Source organism: Polypterus senegalus, unplaced genomic scaffold (genome assembly GCF_016835505.1).
Source record: "Polypterus senegalus isolate Bchr_013 unplaced genomic scaffold, ASM1683550v1 scaffold_3086, whole genome shotgun sequence".
NCBI classification, from domain to species: domain Eukaryota; kingdom Metazoa; phylum Chordata; class Cladistia; order Polypteriformes; family Polypteridae; genus Polypterus; species Polypterus senegalus.
Genome location: NW_024378416.1, coordinates 83,875 through 103,523, shown reverse-complemented (window position 1 = coordinate 103,523; position 19,649 = coordinate 83,875). Strand labels below are relative to the sequence as shown.

The 19,649-nt window shown below is 37.8% G+C and overlaps 1 protein-coding gene across 1 annotated transcript in view; it reads right to left on the bottom strand.

The window, feature by feature from the left end:
- Positions 1-3,979: 3,979 nt before the first annotated feature.
- Positions 3,980-19,649, bottom strand: part of LOC120519585 (leukocyte immunoglobulin-like receptor subfamily B member 3) — a 31,774-nt gene continuing 16,104 nt past the window's right edge. Inside the window, exons 4-8 of the mRNA XM_039742530.1 lie at positions 19,131-19,403; positions 14,017-14,307; positions 6,805-7,086; positions 4,107-4,185; positions 3,980-3,998 (exon numbers count right to left, since the gene is read on the bottom strand). Of these exons, the coding sequence (XP_039598464.1) occupies positions 3,980-3,998; positions 4,107-4,185; positions 6,805-7,086; positions 14,017-14,307; positions 19,131-19,403 (944 nt within the window). The remainder of the gene's footprint in view (positions 3,999-4,106; positions 4,186-6,804; positions 7,087-14,016; positions 14,308-19,130; positions 19,404-19,649) is intronic.

Genomic DNA, 19,649 nt, shown 5'->3' with positions numbered 1-19,649 from the left:
ATGGAGCTGTGCGGCATCTTCTTCACTATTGGCTTTACATAGCGACGTGCAGTTAAAAGACTAAGGGATCAGGCAGCAAGACTTCAGAAAAAATAGGAGAAAGCAATAGAACATTGTAATGTATTAAAATTACTGAAATAAATATGAAGACAGGAATACTTCATCAGCTTTATTGGGTTAAAAAATGAAAAGGTAGTAACCCTAAAATATAAAGTCTAACAAAAAAACTGCTGCACTTATGTTATTTACAAGGCAGAATATAAAGAGAAACGCTGCCAGTGATCATCTGGGCCACAAAGGCATCTAAAATGCAAACAAACAGAAGAAGAAGTTTCCCATACAGTGGCAACCAGTCTGACACACTCATGTTTAAACTTTTTCCCAGGTATTAAGTATCATTGGTCTAATAATCCATCTCTCTCTCCATATAAAAATCCAACATCTGCCTGTCTGTCTGTCCGCTTTCACAAGAGAAGAACTTAACAGATTTAGATTCAGTTTTTTTCTATAATTTGCTTGAACATTCCGGTTGATTTTGAGACTTCTATCATCACGTTAAGTATCATAGTTCGCTTATGGTAATGATTTATTTGTACAAATCCAAAACATAAAATTGATTATATATAAATGATTTCACCTCAGAATTTTGAAACATTAGTGACAAGTGAAAAATTAAGTAGGGAAGTTCATTGCAATGGTTTTCAGAAACAATTATATGTTTAATTTTGTGTTAACAGAAAGGAAAGTGTTTGATTTTGATTTCAAGATAAGAACATACAGTATATAGGGAGTCAGCTAAAATTGAATGGTTCATCAGATAGACAACCTAACAAATCTGATCATGTCATTTTCCCAAAGGACAAGGGAGGAAGCCTAAGCTGAACATCCGTTATCTGTGATCGCTCAGATGGCACTGCATCAAGAACCGTCACTCCTCAAAAGCTGATATAACCACATGGTCAGGGCCTGATTACTTTGGCAAACCTCTGTCAAGCTCTACAATATGGAGTTACATTCACAAATACCTCATAAAACTTCACTGTGCAAAAAGAAGCGTTATTTAATCATAACCAAAAGTGGCTCTAACTTCTCTCAGCTCAGAGGCATCTGGGATGGACCATCACATAGTGGAAACAAATGTGTATTGTGGTCCGATGAATCAGTATTCCAAGTCTTTTTTGGAAGAAGTGGATACCATGTGCTCCGAACCAAACGCAAAAAGGACCATCCAGACTGTTATCAGCAACAAGTCCTAAAGCCAGGGTCTGTCATAGTATGGAGTTATGTTGAGTGCCCATGGCAAAGAAAATTTATACTGCGGCGTGGTGCCATTAATGCAAAAAAGGACATTGAAATTTTAAAGAAAGATTTGCTGCCCTCAAGATGACATCCTTTCCCGGGACATTGAAGCATTTTTTTCAATAAGACAATGCAACACCACATTCTGCACACATTACAAAGACATGACTGTGGAAGAAAAGAGTTCAGTACTGGACTGGCCTGCTTGCAGTCTTCACCTTTCCCCAACAGAGAATGTGTGGAGAATTTTTGAAACGAAAAATATGACAATGATGACCCCATACTGTTATACACCTTAAGACGTGTTTACAGGAAGAATGGGATGGAATAACACCTGAAATACTTCAGGACTTGGTATCCTCAGTGCCAAAACCTCTTTAAAGTGTTGTGAGAAGGAATGGCGACATTACAAAGTGCTGAATGTTTTACCGACTCAAATTTTTTTTGGAATGTGCTGCAGGCTTAAAATGCAGGAAGAATCACTGTGTTATTTTTTTGGCATTTTCCATACTTTTTTGATTTAGGGTTGTAGAAAATAAGCAATCAATAACATTTATACACATTAAGCAAAATCCTATTTAATAAAAAGTATATTAAACTAATCATGGAAAATAAACTGACTAGCAATTCCGCATAATTCTGAGACAAATTTAAAAAACAATCATATTTAGTATTTCTAGTGTCGTAGTTATGGACAGTGGAGGTGGGTGTACATCAGGAACTTATCAAGTTCAGTTTACTGCTGGGCAGTTACCCACCATGACAGCGCATGTTCATTTTAGACAGTGAAGCTCACATGGAGGGAGCCATTTGGCCAAAACTAATTTCTTGCTTGTTCTTCTGTCTAAGGATGGCTGACTTAGATTTGATAAATATGAATTTTGAACGTATATTCTCAAGCAGCTTACGAATGCCACAAAACTATGTAACATGTGGAAATGATAGTAGTGAACATGTACAGTAGAGCGTAATAAACACACACCAGAAAACTCCAGTTTGGACGACCCACCTAAAGAATACATAATGTAATAAATTCACATAAAAATATGATATATTAACAATATATTAATATAGACAAAAAGAACTGTAATACAATAAAGGGTTAAAATAATGCTTCTAAACAGATAAATGCATGTAAATGTACATTTAAAAATGAACTCTCAATATCAATTAATTGTTTAAATGTGTCACAGTATTTTATAAGTAATTGGTGTGATGCCATAAATTCACACAACAGCTGAATTAAAACATTGTGACTAACAAACTGAAAGATACAAATGACTACAATTTTTTAAGCGATAAAGTTACTTTAATTTAATTTTAACAATATCACTTTTAATGAATGTGCCTGTGAGTTTGCCATATACAGTATGATGCATGAAAATCTTTACATTTTCTGAGTTTAATTCTAGGCACAGAATTTAAAATTTATATAAAAGTTAAGGATATTTGCATAAGGGAACACCCCGTGTGGCGCAAAGTTGCAAATCATTCCTCGTGATCCGCTCACCTTTACGCAGTCAGAAAGAAGATTAAAGAGAATTAGCAAACTGACGGGTGAAGGTTGTTTTTTGGTTAAGGAAGCTGATTTACGGTGGGCTGTTTTTCAATAAACTGGCAAACCTGTCACAAATCCAACATCATAAAAGCAAACTTTCCTTCTTATCAATGTTTTAAAAATTAACAGTCTGATGATTATAACTATTTTAATACCTTTCTAAATAACTTTGTGTGTGGGTACTTGGCATATGCATACACTATTAAACATATTAAAACCTTCAGCTGCATAATATTTTCAACTTTATTCAACTAATAAGCTGTGTGGTTGAGCCTCCTTGGATTATTAAGTTTAAGTAAAGTCTACGCACATACGGTAGTCCTAGAACATTTGCGAATCCTTTAGAAATTATTTTCTTTTGGAAAGCCTAAATAACATCTAGAGGAGAATCACTCACTCAGCTTTGGATAAATGCATTTTAAATGGACACATAAATAGATCTTCAATTCAAAACCACTTTATTATGGGAATGTGCCTTTTCTGTTTATATTGTATGCCGAGTTTTTCAGAAGTATTGATAATATTTTAGCAAACAACAATTAGCATGCATTTTTCACATTTTAAACACATTATTGGATAATAGATATGTGGATTATGCAACAAATTAAAATCTTTTTCCTTTTTTCCATGGATGTTTTTCACATTGTTTGCTGTTTTCCAGAATTAGTCACTTTATCAGCCATCATTATAAACCTCATGGGGTTAGTAATATATAAAATAAAATCATTTTTGGATGGAGTGTTCCTTTATCTCCAAGTTCATTAACAGTATTCAAGTTTAACATTGACAAGAGATAAACAAAGAAGATGTGTGTGAGGGGAAAAAGATTTGAAAGTGGAAAAACATGGCTGCCACCATAACCCCATCCTCACACACTCATACGCACACACACACACACACACATACACACATGCCAGCCAAACATACCCCAGCTGTTGCTCACATGACTCCATCCATAAAACATCCTGGTAAATACAGGACCCCCTCTAGTGCCCACCACACTGACTGACAAATGAGGAACGCCAAAGAAGAAAGAAATAAAAGGTTTTAGCCCTCCTCAATCTGCACTGATAAAAATAAAACAAAGAAGGCAAAAACAAGACCCCTCACCACCTACCTTGTTTAATAGCACCAGGCAAAGCTGAAAACACAAAGAAACAGAAAAGAAGCCCATTAATAACAACCTTAAAATCATTAATAACAGGTGAAGGAGCAAAATGCAGAAAAACAATGTGGGAGAACTTCATACCGGGAAAGATCAGAAAAAGCTGGCAGCCCATAAACGGAGGAGGCTGACGTCCGAGCGACTGAGCCTGTGGACCACCTGTCTGAACACAATAATGAAGTAATGAAACGATGAATTCTTCAAAAATCAAATAAATAGATGGTGCACCTTCTGGGTAGAGATAAGCATATTGAAAATGGAGACAAGCAAATGTGCCGTAATAACTGAGGAAAAGTCTATTTTGGATAACTATAATGGTACTCCATTAGATAGAGAACCTTGGATAAAGGAGGATCAATGTGGGTTCCATCCCAGCAGCACCTGCTATTTTCCATTGCACAAATATTTCAGGGGTCATGGGTGTCTGCCAATCATTTCAACATGCATTCTATGCACATGGTGATTTCTTCTAACTAGTATCCTGTGATGGTGGGATGATCTTGACACTAACCAATGTCACACACATGCGACTAGTGGAGATGACTACCCGACAGGTCAGGGAGTAGCGGGTGATCTAAACCTTTTTCTGTTTTCTCTGCAGACCAAATACAGGAAAACCTGCCTGATTTAACATCACTTCCTATTCTGGCGCCAGACTGACGTCACTTCCTGTTCTGGTCTAATGACATCACTTCCAACATATAAAACCTCCATCTTGACAGATCAGCTAAGTTCATTTTGGGAACTCAACCAAAGAACATCTACTGTATGTGTTTTCTTTTAATCTTTAGCAGGCAAGGACAATATACAGGTGGCTGCCCCAAACCTTTCCAGTGTGTTGAGACTCATTCTTTTATACCTAACAAACCAGTAAGGTGGCCACAACATTATATGGTCAACCTACTTCTCAATTATTAGTTAACTACACAAATCTGGACAGTGATTACAAGAATGAGGTTTGGGTTAAAGACAAATTGAGGTTCATGTGTTGGTGTCTTGAGTCAACTCTCCTTTATAAAGTTAGAAAATTGACAATACATGAGGACGTTGGAACAGAACTGCTGTTCTTTAGGAACAAGAGGAGAAAGATAAAGTAGTTTAGGCACATAAAGAGGATAACCTGGGACTCCAACATGGCTCTGGGCACACTGGAGGGTTATGTCTCTAAAGTGTCTCAAAAGGGAGACTGTGGCTGAGCATAGGATGGTGTTAAATATTCAAGACAGCGACACTCATCACAATCAGTGGCAGAAACTGAGATGAGTTTGATCTTTCAATTATTCCTTTTACCACAGAACCATTTAACAAAGTCTTATTATTGGTTATGTGGCAGGAAAGACAGATGAGAATGGACAGAACTTCTTAAGGGGCTTATTATGAGCCTTCATATAAAACCAGCAGCATCTGTCACATGCATATTGAAGAGAGTACACACTGCAAAGTTAAATCTTATTTTGATGGTGTTTTTCCTAATAAGCACTGTTACAAAGTTATTAAATCACTGAACATTCCACTCTTTTACTTTCCAAACACAAATACTTTCAGAAGAGACAAATAATGATTCTTGACAAATAACAAGTATTAATCTTCAATTAAATAACAAAACTCACATTATTTTCTAGAGTTGCAAATCATTTTCCACTTCCTGGAGTAGCAATGCAATTCATGGTCAGGAGGAGCAGAAGATGAGCTATTGGCACAATGTGGTGCTCATTTAATTTATTTTAAAAAATAATCTGTGATTTTCCCAATAAAAAGACTGAAAGCAGACCCACAGCCTGTCAAGTGTCTCTGTTGCTTTATATGTGAATGTGTGTGTGGCCATCTTTATATTTTTATCTTCTATAAACTTACCAAATGTGTAAAAATACAAACACATTTTCTATGTCCATGTCATATTCAATCCTACGTGTGTCTCCTTCATCACTCTGCCATTAATAATGAAGATTTCACTGTTTATGTCACTTGTGGTCTCACTGCTCATTCTCACAGAATTAAAGCTCCTCAGGCTGATTACAGTGAGAAATATTAAAAGGATCAAAGAGTGTGTGTGTGTGTGTGAGGTATGCCATAATCAGTGAAATATATAGCATCCTCTACTGGAGAAATCTGGAACTGCATTTAGTTGGAGGTTAATGTGTGTTTTTCTGAAGTATGGAATAAAAAGAAGCCTCTAATAAGAAAAAGAAGCAAATATCAAAACTGAACCAGATCATATTTAAAATCTGAATACTCTAATATGTTTAAACAGCTGAAAACTTTGAAAGGGATACCTCAAACTATGATGACCGAGTTATTGGGAATTAAAGAACAAAATGCTGAGGAGTAAAAAAGTCTAATAATTAAAAGACAAAGAGTAAAAAGACAGATACATCTGAAGAAATTAAAAATAACAATCTGGTGAAGAGAGCAAAGAATAAAGAAATTAGAAAACTCAACATCCTGACTTAATCTGATAACTGCAATGAAATGAAGCAGGAGTCCCTCAAATCCTAAAAGCCTCCACAGATACCTTCTTTTTCTGACAAAGATTCACGTTTTAAGCAACTGACTACCACTGTGACTCCACTCCATTGTTTTTTATGTCTCACTATTCATTTAGAAAATGTGAAGCTGAGTGCTGCAAGCTGGACATTAAAGTGTGGCGCTGTAATAAATTCCTCAATGTGAAGTACTGGGTACCTCAGGTGAAGATATGGCGTCATTACACAGAGAAGGAAGTGTCATCAGTCAGCAGACAGAGAGAGACTCGGACCTGAAGAGGAGACTTCTACTCACTTACCTTTTACAGTCAACTGCACTCTGTCACTTTGTTTCTTCACAGTCTCCTTCCATTTTTCCTTCACGTCACACCAATATTTTCCAGTTTGGTTCTGGTGAGCTGACTCGACTGTGAACTCATTCTGTTGAGTTTCTTCACTCAAAGGTGTCTCATCTTCATAGAATTCATATGTCATTTGTATCCCTGTCACTTCACTCTTAGACAGACACCTCAGGGTCACAGTGTCCCCTTCCCACACTGTGGCACTGGGCAGGACACTCAGAGTGGGTTTACTAAAGCGCTCTGTGGGAGCAAAAGAAGAATGAACAAAAACTGCATCTGGAACTAAGCAAAGTGTGAAAACTGAATGTTTAAGTGTCAAAAGGCCATTTTTATGATACAAAACAAATTAACTGCTGGACAGGTCTGGGCTCAGAGGTTTGCTGTACTTTGCATTTAGAAAATGCCACAAAAAACTGTGTTTAAATGTTCAAGATATAACAAATTCTAAATAACAGTTCCAGGCTTTTATACACTCAATGAGGTGCACACTTTTAAAGATTTCTGTATCCATGTTCACCACATCAGGGGTTTCTTCCATAAACTACCCTTTTAAAAATGATGAAGCTCAGTTCATTTTAATTTCACGTGTTAGGAATGTAAATGATACGTTTGGTTGAGGTGAACGGCTACCCTTGGCCTCTGGTTCAGTTCCTAGCTGATGTGCCTTTTGTGTATAAAGTTTAAATGTTTCTCCAGTGTTTGTATGTTTTACTTTTCCAGTGCAACCAGCTGGCATCAGGTCAGTGTGTGCTACTGGGAGTCCTCCTGTCATGGACTGGCCTGATTTCTTTCTCTGTCTTGCACCCTAAATTTTAACACGGGCTTTGACTCTCTTCATCTCTGGACTGGAAAGTGGAGAACAGAAAATGAATGAATGAAGAAATGTACTCTCATTTGCTGACATTCTTTATGATTAAGTAAAACATGTCACATTCTACTAGGAAATGGATGTCATCTTGGAGATTGTGATCCATAAGCTTGTTTTGTGTGAGGTGGTGGTGGTAAAGACTAAAGTTCAGGGAGACGTAGTGAATTTGAAAAAGGCAAAGTTTAAGAAAGAAGAAAAAAGATAAACACAAATGGAATATTCATAGGAATACAAGAATAGATCCTTGAGAGACCCCACAGGTAAGAGGGGCAGAGGAAATGGAGAAATTGCCGAGGTGAATGAAAAGCTTCTGCCTGTGAGATGTGACCTGAACCATTCTAAAGCAGTTCTTTGAATACCACATACTGTAAAACGGGCGGAAAGGATGTCACGATCAATTGTATCAAATGCTACAGTTATGTTTAAAAACAACAAGATGGCGCTATCCCTACAGTCACTTATTAATAAAATTGAATTTAGATCCCTTTGAAGTGCTTACTTTGTGCTGTGGTGTCTTAATACCAGACTGAAATACTTCCAAAATGCCATTTTCTTTTAAAAAATGTTTGTAGTTGTAGAAAAACAACCTTCTCCAGTATTTTTGAAAGAATATGCAACTTGCAGATGGGACTGAACTTTGAAAATTCTGTGAAATTGAGATTTTTTTTTATTAATGGCTGCACCACAGCATGCTGAAGGTAGGCTGGGATGAACCAGTCTCAAAACAGCTGTTTTTAATGTCCAGAACGCTAGGCCCAAACACTTCAAAAACATATTTAACAAGATGAGAGGGAACAATAAGAAGCTGTGGATTTAAGGTGACTAATTACTTCTGCAAAAACAGGGAGAGAAACAGACTCAAAGTGGTGAATAACAGCCAAGCATTTAGGAGGGACAGAAGGGTTATTAACAGAGGGTGTGATGTGGGATGTAATGTCTACAATTTGTAGCGGTGCTACTGGGGAATGAAACATTATTTCAGTGGCTCGGTTTGGTCATCTGCTGAGGGTTCAGGGGCTGCTGGGGACAGGGAGGTGGTGTGAGATTTAAAAGGGGGTCAGTTCTACAGAAGAGAAGACGTCTTTTCTGTTTGCCTTCCCGTTTTACTACCTGTGGATTCTTTTTTTGTCCTGGATCGTCTCCTGTTTGGGTGTATAGACTGTCTGGTGTCTTCCTGCTGCATGAGGACTGTCTGAGGATTTGTTGTCGTCCTGTCAAGAAAGGAGCGATCCTGATCCCATTCACACGTCATCATCTCAACAGGAAATTTGGTAGGACTGACCTTTACATTCACATACAGTGAGCTGTTCTCTGAACTATCTACCTCCATAATTTAATTTCATCAGTTGCCGTTTTCATGGACTTCATTGTGTGTGGTTTTTGTTAGTAATTTGTTATTGTTGAATTTGTGTTTACTGTATAATCAGCCAGAAGGGAACTGGAGTGGAATAATTGTAGTTTGCATACATTTCGTTTAGTATTGCTTAATACAGTCTTCTATTTCTGTTTTATTACTAGGTGTTTATTTTTTATAGTTTCTGTGAGGGAGTGTGTGTGAGTTGGGCCAAGGCTGGGTGCGTTCCTGGGATCCCCACCAAAAAAATAAATAAATCCTATCCTATCGACGGTATGAATCTTAGCTGGGGTTTTAGTCCACTAAACTGAACTAAAACTCAGGGAAAATCCTCACAGACTGTTGATGTCATGTCAGGACACGTAGGAACAGACGGGTTAAGAGGAGTGTTTATATTATTAAATTAAGCTCTAGGTTTGTGACAATTATTTGAAATATATGAAAAAATACTTTATCCTAGTAGATTTCATAGCTTTCTGATAATCAGATAAATTATCCCTTAAAATATCAAGGGACACTTGAAGCTCGCCTTTTTTCACATATGCTCTGCTCGCCTGTACGCCCGACTGAGGGAATGAATGGCATCATTTAAACACAGTTGACCATGAGTATAAAATGTTACAAGAATCATTGAACAAAATGACCAGACAATCAGGGATCACCTGAGGTGGGAAAACCCCACAGTGTCCTTAAATCCCACGGAGGACTTGCTGGGAGTGGTGGAGTTTATTGTGTTCCTACAAATGTCGACCATTTGGCAGGGTAAGGAAGCCTCAGTTATAGCAGGCATGTGATCAGAAAAGCAAGTATCACCAATTTCACTGTAACAGACAAGTAAACCATGTGATAAAATGAGATCCAATGTATGTCCGTGTGTTCGGCCTCTCAACAGACTGAAAAAGAAGTAAAGAATGAATGAGGTTTAAAGTGTCTGTAACCAAAGGTTTACTTGGACAGCACACATACATGTTAAATCCCCAAAATGAACAGTCAATCATATTTTTTTTATTCCTGAAAGAAATTGCTGTTAAAAATTATCAAATGATATATTATAAATTATTAGAACAATTGTGGGTTCCACCTAGCTGTAAAACAAGGCAACTGGTATTTTCCCTTGAACAAATATTTCAGAGGTCACAGGTGTCTACCAATCCTTTCAATAAGTGTTTTATGGACTTGGTGACTCCCTCTAAGTATCCTGTAATGGTAGGATGATCATGAGACTAACCCACAACCCAGCAAGGACTTCTGTCTCAGATGAAGCCATTCATTTGCTGGTCAGCCTACTTCTCCATTATAAGCTACAGCCACAAATCACAGCATTGACTTTAAGAATGGGACTTTGGGTTGAAGAAAACAAAATGAGGTTCTTGAGCTGGTTTCTTGAGGAAACTCACCTTTATAAAGTTAGTCAATTGACAATACCTGATGACCTTGGAGCAGAACTGTTGCTCTTTTGGAACAAGAGGAGAAAGATAAAGTAGTTTAGGCAAATGATCAGGATATCCCTGGCATCCAGAAATGACCCTGGGCACATTGGAGGGGTTATGTCTCTAAATGTCTCAAAAGAGAGACTGTGGCTGAGTGTAGGATGGAGTTAAATATTCAAGACAGTGACACTCATCACAATCAGTGAAGGATAGTGAGGTGAGGTTTGGCCTTCTAATTCTATCTTTTACAACACAACCCTTTATCAAAGTCTTATTATCGGTTATGTGGCGTTAAAGACAGAGAAGGATGACAGCATTTTCTATGAATTCCACAAACAGTTCTGTTTCATCCCCATTGAACTGAGACAGATGAGCTCCAAAGGACCTTCTGAAACACTATGGCTATCGGTGTGCTGCACATGAGGTGTCCATGTCATATTCAAACCTATGTGTGTCTCCTTCTTCACTTTCCCATTATTGCTTGACACGTCAGTCCTTATGTTGTTAGGTTTGACTCAGGATTGAAGCCCCTCAGGCTGATGTCAAGAAGAAAGAGTAAAAGGATCAAAGAGTGAGAGTGTGTAGGGTAGGCCATGATCTGTGGAATGAATAGCATCCTCTACTGTAGTAATCTGGAACTGTATTTTTTTAGATGTTAATGTGTGATTTTTCTGTGGTATGAATAAAAAGGGGGTTGGCACAGTGGCGCAGTGGTAGCGCTGCTGCCTTGCAGTTAGGAGACCGGGTTTGCTTCCGCTCCTCCCTGCGTGGAGTTTGCATGTTCTTCCGTGTCTCGTGAGTTTCCTCCCACAGTCCAAAGACATGCAGGTTAGGTGGATTGGTGATTCTAAATTGACCCTAGTGTGGGTGTGTTTGAATGTGGCCTGCGGTGGGTTGGCACCCTGCCTCTGGATGGGTTCCTGCCTTGTGCCCTGTGTTGGCTGGGATTGGCTCCAGCAGACCCTCGTGACCCTGTGTTCGGATTCAGCGGGTTGGAAAATGGATGGATTGATGAATAAAAAGGAAACCTCTTTTAGGAACAAGAAGCAAACACAACAACTGAACCAGGTTGTGTTTCAACTCTGAATACTATCCTAATAACTTTACATAGCTAAAAACTTCAAAAGGGAATTCCTTAAACTATGATGACTGAGTTTTGGGAAAAAAGAAGAAAAAATGCCTAGGAGTTGAACATGACTAATAATTAAAGCACAAAAAGTGCAATGACAGATAAGTCTGGAGAAGGTATAAACAAAAATCTGGTGAAGGGAAAAAAGAATAAAGAAAATAGAATAAAAAATAAACACAACATCACCAAAAAAAACTGATAACTAGAATGAAGACAAGCAGGAGTCCCTGAAATCCTAAAAGCCTCCACAGATACCTTCTTATTCTGACAAAGATTCATGTTGTAAACAACTGACCACCACTGTGATGTCCATTACGTCCTTTTTCATGTCTCACTGCTCATTTAGAAAATAAGAAATTGGGTGCTGCACACTGGAAATTAAATTGTGGTGCTGACCAAACTGCAAATGTAAAGTGCTGGGTATCTCAGGTGAAGATATGGCGTCATTAGCCAGAGAAAGAAGTGTCATCAGTCAGCAGACAGGAGAGACTCGGACCTGAAGAGGAGACTTCTAACCAATCGGGCTTCTGACTAACATATTCACATACTTTATAACCTGTTGAATTTCATGGAAACGAGTACATGTAATATAATTCAATAAATTTTAAGGAGTAAAAGTAGACTTTTATTTTGTCAAGACTTTGCCGCAGTTAGACAGAGAGAAGCGGCTGTGACAAGTGTGACACATGGGCGTCTGAGGATCACATTACAGCTTAACTCAGGTATGTGATACCACCCTGAGAAAAGAGGGGTTGCTGTCACTAACACAATTGTCTCTTTTTTTTTGTTTTTTTTGTCCACCCTGGCCATCGGACCTTACTATTATTATATGTTAATTAATGTTGACTTATTTTGTTTTCTTACTGTGTCTTTTATTCTTCTATTCTTTATTATGTAAAGCACTTTGAGCTACATTTTTTTGTATGAGAATGTGCTATATAAATAAATGTTGTTGTTGTTGTTCCCTCCACAACTCTGAGAAGATGGCCAATGAGGACAATCGGCCCCACCCTCATCATCAACTGAAGGCCAACCCTCTTTTCAGAGCTGCATAAAGTCAGACGTCCCCAGGAGGAGGGTATCAGTTTTGGAACTGACCCTGCTGCAGGATGGACTTCCTAGGTCAGACCCGCTTTCCAGAGCTACTTCATTTAGAATCCCTATGATTATCTAAAACAACTTATTAGTTGCTGTTCTGATTGTGGCATCATGCGTTGTTTCTTTCAAAGAATTTTTTGCCTTGAATTAAATGAGGAGGCCTGGTTGGAAACCCAACTGTTCATTTGGACTCCTCCAGTCACTTGGCATCCACTTACGATAACAGCCATCAGCATCCCATCTCAGCAAGATGCCAGTCAAGATGAAAGCAGATGCGAGAAAGAGAAGGCTTCATCACACCTTCAGCATTCGGATGTTTGTCTCACGTCTGGGTTATAATCCATCTATTTGGGAAGTTTTCTCAAATATTCACCTGCTCTTGTTGATTAAGTTTAAATCTTTGCTAGAGTTAACAATGAATGCAACGCTTAATTCTGTTGATTAAATTTAACAGTTAATAAATGTAACAAATTTAACAACAATCATTTAGTCTTGGGTACTGTGAGAGTTGCACTCATTACCAACATACAGTCATTGAAGTTAGGGTCTCCCAAATAAGGCGCTCTACTGGTAAGTGGGCTGGCAGCTCTTAGGGGACACAGAAAGAGAAAGCCATACATGTTACTCATATTTAGCATAAAATAAAAAAGAAAACATGTTAAAGCACTGTACTTGCTTTTAAAACTGTTATGGTCATATTTCAATGTTCTGCTCATTTTATAAATTGCTTACTACTGAGCACACATCACACTGGAGTCTCGCCTGCCGTTTCAAATGCTGACAGGGTTATTGGGGATAAAAGAAAAATGAAAAAATGCCTAGGAGTGAAACATGGCTAATATTTGAAACACAAAGAGTACACAGAGAGTTACATCTGGAGAAATTAAAAATGAAAATCTGGAGAAGAGAGAAAAGGATAAAGAAATGAGAAAAGGAAAGAAAACTCAACATCCTGAATAAATTGATAACTAGAGTGAAGACAAGCAGGAGTCCCTGAAATCCTAAAAGTCTCCACAGATACCTTCGTATTCTGACAAAGATTCATGTTGTAAACAACTGACTACCACTGTGATGTCCATTATGTCCTTTTTTATATCTCACTATTTATTTAGAAAATGAGACATTGGGTGCTGCAAACTGGACCCTGAAGTTTGACGTTGGCCAAACTCCTTAATGTAAACTGTTGGGTAACTCAGGTGAAGATCTGGTGTCACTACACAGAGAAGGAAGTGTCATCAGTCAGCAGACAGAGAGAGACACGGACATGAAGAGGAGACTTCTGCACACTTACCTTTAACAGTCAACTGCACTCTGTCACTTTGTTTCTTCTCAGACTCCTTCCTTTGTTCCTTCACCTCACACCAATATTTTCCAGTTTCATTCAGTTGAGCTGACTGGACTGTGAACTTATTCTGTGTAGTTTCTTGACTCAAAGGTGTCTCATCTCTGTTGAATCTGTATGTCAGTTGTGTCCCTGTCACTTCGCTCTTAGACAGACACCTCAGAGTCACAGTGTCCCCTTCCCACACTGAGGCACTGGGCAGGACTATCAGGATGGGCTTATTAGGGAGATTTGGGAGAACTAAAAGAGAAGAAAGAACATAACGCTGAATCTGGAACTCAGCAGGGTGTAAAAACTGCATGTTTATGTGGCAAAATATTGTGCTTTATAATACAAAAGAAATGAACTGTTGGGCATGGCTGGGTTTGCTATACTTTGTATTTTAAAGTATCATAAAACTATTTTAAAATGTTAAAAATATAACAAATTCTTAATAACAATTCCAGGCTTTAATGCACTTAGTGACATCCACAGTTTTAAAGGTTTCTGTATCCATGTTCAACACATCAGGGTTTGTTCCTGTAACTGCCCTTTTAAAAAGGAGAAGCTCAGCTCATTTTATTTTCACGTATTAGAAACTGAAATTATACGTTGTGTGGCGGTGAACGGCTACACTTGGCCTCTGGTTCAATTCCTCACTGATGTGACTTCTGTGTGTGAAGTTTAAATGTTTCTTCATTATTTGTGTGTTTTTCTTTCCCAGTACAACCAGTTGGCTTCAGGTCAGTGTGTGTTAGATAGATAGACAGACAGATAGATAGATAGTTTATTAATCCCAAGGGGAAATTCTCATACTCCAGCAGCAGCATACTGATAAAGAACAATATTAAATTAAAGAGTGATAACAATGAAGATATAACAGACAATAACTTTGTATAATGTTAACGTCCCCCCGGGTGGAATTGAAGAGTCACATAGTGTGGGAGAGGAACGAACTCCTCATTCTGTCAGTGGGACAGCAGTCTGTTGCTGAAGCTGCTCCTCTGTCTGGAGATGATACTGTTTCCCAGTACAACCAGCTGGCATCAGTTCAGTGTTTGTTACTGGGAGTCCTCCTGTAATGGATTTGCCTGATTTCTTTCTCTGTATTACACCCTACGTTTTAACATGGCTTTAACTCCCTTCATCTCCGATCTGGAGAAGTGGAGAACAGAAAATGAATGAATTGTAGCATCAGAAACAGGCTGGTGCCTGTGGCTCTATATTATTGGCTCAATTTCATGGTGATGGGTAATTCATTCATACCTGAAGTAATTTTGATAAATATGTGTGCCTAATGTAGATGATAGAGATTTTATCCAAAATGTATTTCCTTCAATTCCCAGTATGAGCACTAATAAAATTATTACAGGTTGAGACTTTAATTTGTTTTAAATCCTGACCTGGATAAATCTTGAACTACAGTGGAGATAACATCTATTTCAACAAAGACAATCACATAGTTTATTAAAGATCATAGCTTAACAAACCCCTCTGGATTCCTAAATCCAAATTGAAGAGAATATTCCTTCTTCTCCTAAGTACATCATACACTAGCTACTAAAGAACTGATTATTTCATCATAGATAATAATTTATCAGTTGTTATATGATGCAATTGTTATCTCTGATCATGCTCCTCTGATTTTGGAGTTTCAATAACTATTAACTAGACACGCATTTCGTAGCTGGCATCTTAACTCCAGGTCATTAAGAGATGTGAACTTTATAAAGTTCATATCCAAAGAAATTGATTATTTTTTTAGAGATAAATGTATCCTCAAGTTTCTGCAGGAATATTTTGGAAACCTGTGATGGCACTTTTAAGAGAACAGATTATTTCATATCTTTCCCATAAAAATAAATTGGAGATCGAGAAGGCATCAGAATTAATCAGCGAGATCTCCAGAATAGACTGAGAATACGCCACATCCTCAAATAAGGAACTTCAGGTCTGACCCTGAGGACCACAGCTTTAGGTGGTACTGAGGCAGGAATAAGCCTGCAGTAGGTGGCTAAAACACAGGATTGACAGCTCAGTCTCCACCTCAAACTCACTTTTGTGATTCCAGCTTATATTGGAAGAAATAAAACAAGTCATGTTTAAACCCTCATTAGGCATATTTAAGAAGTCACTTGAGAAAGGGGAAGTACTAGACAAATAAAAAGTTGCAAATGTGACAATGCTAGACCCTGGTATTTGAAGACCAAATGGAGTGGTGGAGGCAAAGACCAGAAGAGAGAGAAAGAAGAGCTATTGTGTGCTGTACTATTCTCAGACTTGTGGCTGTGGTGATGGGAAATGCTGGTTTGAAGAGTTTCCCAAGCAATAAAAAGGCTTTTTTGTGCTTTTAACTTGTGTCCTGTGTGTGTTGTGTTGGGTTTGGGGAGCTGGAGCGCCCCCTGGTGTCCACACAGTAAAGATAAAAATGTGAAAACATCTTTGACTTTCATTAAAAAGCCATCCACTTTTGTCATTTGGAAGGCTACAGTAAATTTGGTGGTGACATTTAAGTACCTGAGAAGTGCAACATCCAAGACACAGACATGGGATGGCCATATAATTAGCTTGACCAAAAAGCAAAATAGAGACTGCACTTTCTTTACCAGCGGAGCAAAACTTCATGTCACTGAGTTATCATTGATCATTTTTAAAGAGCCACAAATAAGAGCATCAGGACATTTTCAGTCTCTATCTGGTTTGGCACAGCATCTGCTCACTCCATGAGCAAATTACCACACATCACCTCTGGTGCGGAGAAAGTCATTGGCTACCATCTTCTCTGTCTTGAAATTCTTCACAACTCAACGGTGAAAAAGAAAGAAGAAAACCACACAGCTGATCCACCAACCTCACTTATAGACTTTCATCTAATAAACACTACCAGCCCCTCAGATCCAGAAGGCCCCACCAGCTGAATTGCTTTTTCCTTGATGTGTTACATTACTTAATGAGCCCCCCTTGATAAAGTCTCTGACTGGTGACTTGTGTAACATGCAGTAATGGTAATAAAGGGCACAGCATCCTGACATTACCTTCATCTGATTTAAACATCTGCTGTCTCCACTGTGTGCTTTAGATTGTTGTACTAAATGTTAACTTTTAATAAATTTTGCTGTGTTAGATTTATGTCAAAATAAGTCATCTTGAAATGTTAGCACCACTCTGTTTACACAAAACACAACAGGAAATAAAGCTGATTCTGGTCAAATATGGTCACAGATGTCAGTGATTGGAATGCTGCTCTTTAATGTAAGTAAATTATCTTTATAAATACGTAACAAACAAATAAATTCAGTCTGTAAACAAGTATAAACAGGGGGGAATGGCTGACTATAGAGACAGTCGAATACTGGTCAAAATTCAGAGTTGTACCTGATGTGTAGAAAATGAAACCTAATGCAAACAAATGTAAAACTTTACAAAATTAAAAGTAATAAATAAATAACGTAAACTAATTACACATGCAATAATTTGAGACTTTTGTGTGCAGAGGAGTGACTGAAAAGACTGAGAGGATGTTGGGTTACAAACTTCAGTGTGTTCAGCACAAGTCAAGGTGGTCGTTCTAATGCTAATGAAACACATCTGCATGGCCACATCTGGAATTGCAGGTGCAGGTGTGGTCAGCACTGAAGAAAGTTCACAGAAATGCTGCTCGGCTGATTCCAGGACCACAACTGTTAGATATGATGAGGAAAGAGTGAAGGAGGTGAATGATTTTAGTTTATGTGATAAAAGGTAAGTGGTGACATTACAGAAGTGTTTAAAATTGTGACGGATAGTGGCACAGAGGATTGACTTTAAAATGAGTTCTTCAGGAAGAACTCAGGAGATGGAGCTTACTAATTAAGGGTACACTTCTTCCAAATATTAGAGAATGTTTCTTTAAAAGAGATCCATAAATAGATGGAATATTTGGCCAAGAACTGTTGTAGACATTAATGCTTTTTTCAATCTTGAAATTGTAACTTAATGATATTTTATAAAAATCAGGGGGATATGAATTGATGAGTTACATTCAGCTGGGTGGCCTGTTCTCCTTTGAATGTTTGTTATGTTATTTTTTCATCCAGGAAAAAAAAAGAATTAATTAATTAAATAATAAAAAATATTGTATGTCCATTTATTCATTTTAAACCCACTTAATCCAGTTCATTGTCACAGGCAAGTTAATTTTTGATACTTCAAATGGATTGGTGGACATGGAATGAATAAAAAAAAGAAACTGAGTGTACGCAGATGAAGACGGTCAAGAAAAGCTGATACTGAACTCAGTAGGGTCAGCATTATTATAACAGGGATAGACAGATAGATAGACAGATAGATAGATAGATAGATAGATAGATAGATAGATAGATAGATAGATAGATAGATAGATAGATAGATAGATAGATATTTTATTTGTTACTAAAGGTAAATTAAAACTTTTCAGAATTTCAATAAATTAATAAATGTTACAACAAACAACCCACACCACAAACACTCATAAAAACTCCTTCCTTGGATAATAAAAGAACTCCTCTTGACAAAAACAGGCCTGTAGGTGGTAGTACAATGTGGTCAGACCTAATAATTATAATAATAAAATAAATTATATTTCTCTTGCATAATTCACATGCTCAAGAGTTGTACCACAGGTTAACATTTAAAGGCATTAACGTTTGACTACAGCAGGTCCAAATCATTGTGTTCACAAAAGAAATGTGCCGTTAGAAGTTCATTCTTTCCAAAGATCACTGGTTGAAGTCACCAATATTCAGAATGAAGACAGTCAGTTAGATAATAAAATAATCCAAATTTCAACCAACTTTAAATGCATAACAGAAGTGGTTACTTATCAAGCTGTAAGGAAAAGACTTTTAAAGAAAACAGTCCACAAAGCTTCACCAACTAAGATGTTATCATGTCAGCCCATCCAGAAGGAGCCTGAGACCCTCTGGTACTTTTAGTACAGGACTTAATTTTTTTGGGAGCCTGACTGTTGGATAACAGTAAACTGTTGTAGTCTGTGTTTGGGTAATTTGACCTCTTAAAAACAGAAAAGAATTAAAATTGAGTTACATCAGAGAAAAGTCTCTTACCTGATACTTCTAACCACACATATTCACTGTATGTTGAGTAAACTCCTCCTTTTTCAGCTCGACACCTGTACGACCCACGTTGTGAATGAGTCACAGGGCTGAAGGTGAAGGTGCTCTCTGTTTGTCCTTTATAATGGTATGAGTGTGTTGATTCCCCTTTGTAGATCTCATATGTCCACCCAACAGGATTTCCATCGAGCTGACAGTGCAGGCTGACCTCGTCTCCTTCATATATCGGTCCATTTGACTTCAGATGAAGTTTGGCTCCCCGCACTAAAAATGAAGATGAAACAAGATGAGAGTACATGGAAGAACAGAAGGCAACAAGAATGTCTCATTGCCTCTTTCTCTCCATCTACTCCTATTACAAATTATAAAAGCCAGCATTACTTTATTAAACTCTAACTAGTATAAGGTCACCACCCCACAACCTGTGAGTGTAAAGACTGAACAGAAAATGGGACAAAAAGGAAGGATTAGGACTGGAATTCAAATGTTTCTGCTTCTGGTCCTACAGGG